General features: G+C 46.8%; 1 protein-coding gene across 1 annotated transcript; it reads right to left on the bottom strand.

The window, feature by feature from the left end:
* Positions 1-251: 251 nt before the first annotated feature.
* MAA_00949 (polyprotein) lies at positions 252-5,096 on the bottom strand (the record flags this gene model as incomplete). Its single annotated transcript, XM_007818947.2, has 1 exon — positions 252-5,096. The coding sequence occupies one exon, from the start codon at positions 5,094-5,096 to the stop codon at positions 252-254; it is 4,845 nt and encodes a 1,614-aa protein (XP_007817138.2).
* Positions 5,097-5,766: the final 670 nt, after the last annotated feature.

The raw sequence follows: 5,766 nt of genomic DNA, 5'->3' as shown, positions 1-5,766 counted from the left end.
GTAAGCGATTTACATCGCAACACAGGCAACTCTTTCCTTGTTGAATTGAATTGATCCGCAACAGCCTCAAATCCAAGGTAATGATTCAAGTGATCACTTTGATAACGTGTAAGGAGATTCCGGTCCGTTGAGGTGCGGGGTGTGCTGTGTTGCAGGATTATTAGGGAAAGATGTAAGGAAAGACACGTAAGTAAGGAAAAGTCTGTTGCTGTTGCCACTTGTGGTCTCTTGAAAGGAAAGTGAGGGGATCATCACGGCCGGTCAACCCAGCCTTCAACCCGTATTCTTAGTGTGTTCGTGCTGACGAAGTTCTCTAGGGCTTTGTTGGGCGTTGCCTTCGTCATTGCATCGGCCGGGTTGTCGTTGCCATTAATCCACCGTATCTCGAAGATCTCCTTGCGCTCGTATGACTGCCGCAATGCCATAATATCGATCATGAGGCGTTTCTCCTTCGTCGTTCCAAGCTTCACGAGGCATTCGTATAAAGAATAGGAGTCTGTACACACAACGAGATGGATGTCAGGTATGCCAAGGCGTTGGGTGATGATCGCCAGCGTTGTAGAGATTGCAATCGCCATGTCAACGCCTGCCGTCATGCCATAGATTTCCGATGCGAGCACGCTTCGTGTCACTCGTTTGCTTTTCGTTGAGCTCCAGTGGATTAGGTTCCCCTTGATCGTGAAGTCATCGTTCCCTGTATTCTCGTTTGCTATGATGATCTCATATCCCAGCTGGGAACTCAAATCTTTGTTGTTTGCAAATGAGCCGTCAACAAAAAGGAATAACTTGGCATCTTGAAGGTTGAGAGGGATGTAGGTCAGCCCTCGGTCAGGATGATCTATCTGCCATTTCAATCTTTTATTTAGCTTAGATATATCACCTTGGTCGGGTTCCTTATGTTGTGCTGCGATAGAGAGGTCGAAAGCAGCTTCTGGTTGGCAAGTCGTGGCTAGGTACGCGCCTCGTGCTCGTTGTTCAATGTAATTTTGGTAGCTTTGTTCGCTACTGGCGTTGATCTGCTGGAGCCGTTTCCCTTGGCCCTTGTGCCGGAGGGTAATTTCGTCTCCTTCTTGTGTTATCACGCCTCCATTGAAGTTTAACGGTGTTCCGGGCTTTAGGGTCTCTCGTGCCTTTGCTCTGAATTTAGCTTCGTTGAGTCGCTTCTCTTCATTAGTCAGAAAATCTTCCGTTGCGAGGATTAAGGTATCGTCTGTTTGTACTCCCACAATGCCTAGTTCTGTTGGGTGCTTTTCTTCGCTTATCATTAGGCACGGGTCGTACGTGGAGGTCATTAGCCTGAGTTTCTCGCGATGATGCTTGAAATACGTAGCAAACCAGTGATTTCCCGATTCTGCGATGCCGTACAGCGGTTTTACCACTACCATTATCGTCTTTTCAGGGTAGTGATGCTGTATTTGCTTCGGTAATCTCGCCACAATCAGCCTCTGGAGTTCTGTGGTTGATTGTGTGTAGGCTTGCGTGATATCTCGTAGGGCCATCTGGAAGGCGTAGTCTTTTATCAATGAAGGTGCCAGTGCGAGAATTAGCCGTTGGCTCGCTCGCTGAATCGTAGGGGATTGCGTGAGGATAGCTTGTTTTCCATTATCGTTATAGCCTTGGATTACAAGCCGTGACTTCTCGTATGGGCTGTTTGTATTCTTGCCTTTTATTTCATTGACCATTCTCGATCGAAAGATATCTCTGCCGTGAACGTTCGGGTTATATTTCTCGAAGCGAAAAACGCCACTCGCAATCAGGTCATTGATTTCTTGTGCGGTGGACGCTTCAAATGGCTCGCCTTGAGTGGTTATTCTTCCGCTTCGGCGAAGTTCTCGTGATAATCTCCAGTCAACCTTTTCCTTGTTTGAGAGAAATGCTTCCACTTCCACAGTTGTGTTGTCTTGTGTGAAAATGAAAGTCTCAGCCCCATCAATCGTGCTATTGATGTACTGGTTCTTTCTTGGGCGGCCTCGTCCTGGTTGTCGCACAACTATCGTGTCTTCCACCTTGTCTTCTGCGTTTTCTTCTTCATCTTTCTGGGGCGGTGTAATTTCGTTCAGCGGCGTGTGATCGTCATCTTCTGTTAGTTCCGGTGCCGGGTCGTTTCTTTGCTCAATGGGGTCCCTATGGTAAGGTTTAACGACCGTTGCACGGAATTTGGTATTGCCGCTAGGCATTTCCACGATACAATCTTGGTTATCAACGGAGATAAGTTTGTAGGGGCCTGTCCAGCCGCCTTTCTCTCGCCACACTCGTACTTCCGAGTTCAGTGGAAGTTGGAGGGTTTGATGTGTTTTCGGGCCGTTTCTAGCCCTAAGCGCCTCTTGAACTTGGCGTTTTGAGTATAGCTGACGTACTTCCGTCATCGCCTTCCTTATTGCCTCCGCGCGTTTATAGATTGATGGGGAAGGCGGCGAGTTGTCTGTCATGCGAGGGTATGCTCCGAAGACGAGCAGCGTTGGAACTATTCCATCTGGTGCTGCTGTATCGTTGATTGCCTTGACAGCCATTTGTAACGCGAATTCTTCATTTATATCTGGAATCTCGTCGCAGATAATTTCGAAAGCTCGTCGGATTGGCAAGTGGTATCGTTCGACTTTGCCAATGGAGTTGTGGGCTTCCACGGGGACTTCTTTGACCGTGATTGTCATTGCCTTCGCGTTTTGACGGAATTCCATTGAAGCAAAGTTTCGTCCGGCATCATGAACGATGTAATCTGGTGGGCCTAGGTATGTATCGATCCAACATGCCTTGAGTGTTTCCCATGTGGTCTTTGCAGATACGTCGGGTAGGAATCTTGCTGCTTGGAATGATGTGGCGGCATCAACGATGTGTAGGACTGGTTTTCCGTTTAGGTACATCACATCAACGATGATCTCGTAGTTAAAATCGTAGTCATCTTTCACAGTGAACTTGAATCGTCCGGGGCTTTTGCTGTGCATTTGACATTGGTGGCATATCTTGTTGATTGCCTCAATCATCGAAATGTCCGTTTGATGTCCTGATCGTTGAAGGATTCGGTGTAGGCGTTGCACTGATGGGTGTCCAAATCTGCGGTGTAGCAACCGTAGTTCCGTTTCGGTGAGATGCATCCACGCCGTACTATTCGTGATATTTAGCATCATCCAAGGATGCCCCCATTTACGGACAATGGGTGTAATCTTGTCTCCTTGAATAAGCACATTCTTTAGATTGTCGAATTTAACGCCTAAACGGTCCATGTCCTGTAGGCACATTAGGAAAGGTGTGTTAGCCGGCACGATGTGAAAGGTTACATCGCCGACTGGTGTAGGCACTATCGCCGTCCCTTTTGTGGTCACCGTTCCTTTGCCAAATCTGACTGTATTGTTTCCTTCCCTTGGTGGATTTAGCGTTACATTTGGGTTGATTGATTGTAATGCTCGGAATTGAGGTTCTCCTGCTGTTGATATTCCTGACGCGCCGCTATCAGGCATAATGCCTTGGAATTCAACATCAGAATATCGGTCATTGAAGGTATATATGCCGTGTTCTTCTGTTAGAAGTTGTGGTGACGACTTTTCATCCTTGTAGCGGTCATCTCTGGTGAAGACGTGGTATGTTGCATGGTCTTGCAGCATTGGGAGTATCTCGTTGCCATCGAAGCTTCCAAACTCGGTGAAGAAGTGTTCCGTTTCTTCATCATCGTTCCAGTTAGTGCTGGTTATGCTAGTGGTTATCTCACTTCCTTCGTAATCTGCTAGGAATACAGTGAAGCTATCAACAGAGGCCAATTGTTGGTGGTATTGTGCGTGTTCTCTATACTTGCTGTATGCTTTCCTGCGTTCTTCGTCAGAATGCTTGGTTGACCAGCAGCCGGTCTTTCCGCAAATGTAGCATTTCTTCTGCTTGAATGTATTTTCAGTGTTTTGTCTTGCAGGATAATTGCTTCGTCCGCTGTTTCCACGACTTCTGTATCCGCCTCGATATCCTCTGCCTCTTCCGTTGAACTTTCGGTCAGTCCAGTATTGGTTATTATCATTGGCCGGATCGTTGTCCTCGTCATCATCGTATGTGTACTGGGTTTGCGATGATGCGCTTGCCGCGCCTATTGCTCCGCGTAGGTCTGCACAGAGGCCTTCGTATGTATCGGCTGGCTTGTGTAATGCAAGTTTGCACTCGTCGATACCGCGGCATGCGTTCACAACCGCCTCCCGTAGGTTGTCTTCTGAGGGGTATATTTCAGGCAGGGCTCGTTGGAGGAGTTGGAGTTTATCGAGCATTATCTCTAGGCATTCGAGCTTCGTTTTCGTGCGGTTCTTTTCAATGACTCGATGTAGCGTCGTTTCTCGCCACTCAGAGAGGTAAAGTTGTCGTTTTTCCGCAGTTTCGAAGTGAATTTGTAGTCGTTCTTTTATCCGTGGAAATGTGTACCCTTTTCCTACTAGTTGGGTAAAGTAATACTCAGATGCTCTTCCTTTGAGGATTATCGAGAAAGCGTCAATGTAATTTTCTTCTAATAATCCTACCTTGCGGCAGTAATCATAGAATATTCTCAGTTTGTACTCAAGGACTTCGTACACCTCGCCTCCATACTTGTGTTCGTCGTTGTTATAGATTTTCATTAGGTCAACAAGTTGCTTTGGTGTGTGAGGCGTGTGTGGCTTCTGCGGTGGCCCTTGTGTGTCTTGGCGCGGTGGTTCTTTGATTGGGGGATGTTCCAATTCAGGTTGTCTTGAAGACATTGGGGTTGGTGAATCGGAATCTAGGGGGTAAAGTCGTTGTGAGAATTGATGTTTTTCATCGTTTGGGTTCCAGTATGAGTCAAAGTGTCCTTTTCGGGCCATCTGATGGTCGATTTCCTCTTTGGTCCATTGGTGGTACTCCTTTTCTTGTGCGAGATGATACAGTGATATATGGAGCTTTTCTTGTCGAGGTTTTGTGATGAAAACGCCTTTACTATTAAGAAACTCCTTTATTTCGCGTCGTATGCTTGCGGATGCCATTGCAAAGTGGTCAGGGGTCCAGTCTTCAAAGTCTTCTTGGTAGTATTCCCATAGTTGGTCATCTCTCCACTCATGTGTTTTCCAGTCATGTAACCTTGCTTGTAGGTATTCGTCTACCCGTTGCTGAGCCATGTGTGTTTCGTTCTTTGGATCGAATGGTTCGTTTATTTCGGATTGTTCTGACATCCCATTCGTTGTTGGAGGATGAGATATCGGAAAGGATTGGGTTTTGATGAAAGAAGGGGGGTCTTCTTGACGGATCGTAGTACCCTCGATATCAGGCGTACGAGCGATAGGGGGTTCGGCTAGATCGACGTGAAGATCGTTGTTCTGTGTGATGGACACAGCTCAATTGTATCTGTGGTGTTGCTACGCAAGAGCACAGGACTTTTGAGCTTCAATGTAGCATAAAGCTGTTATCGGAGATGGACTTTTTAGGTCAGGAAATCCTCTAACCAAGACGATGGATCACGGGGATCAAAGATCTTCTTGTGGCTTTATCTCTTCTGTTGAAACTTGCTGTTCTGTAATCAACGTGTGTTGACGACTGATCAGTGTCGGTTCGCAGGGGGTAATCACTAGCTACTGCAGTAGTCATATGATCATTGTTCTTCTTGTTCTTCTTCTATCTAGAGCTTAGAGCTATCAATGGGAAAGGAGGTGCTGTAATCTTAGTCACGTGCACCTTTACAGGGGAAGGTGTTGTCAGGGGTAACTAGGCTTGAGCCCGTAAGCGATTTACATCGCAACAGAGACAAATGGAACCACCAAGGCACTAAGCACTTGGCTAAAGATTGACGAG

The sequence above is a fragment of the Metarhizium robertsii genome (genome assembly GCF_000187425.2).
Source record: "Metarhizium robertsii ARSEF 23 chromosome Unknown MAA_Scf_8, whole genome shotgun sequence".
Classification (NCBI taxonomy): domain Eukaryota; kingdom Fungi; phylum Ascomycota; class Sordariomycetes; order Hypocreales; family Clavicipitaceae; genus Metarhizium; species Metarhizium robertsii.
The sequence above is the reverse complement of the archived record's forward strand: the minus strand, read 5'-3'. Positions and strand labels throughout refer to the sequence as shown.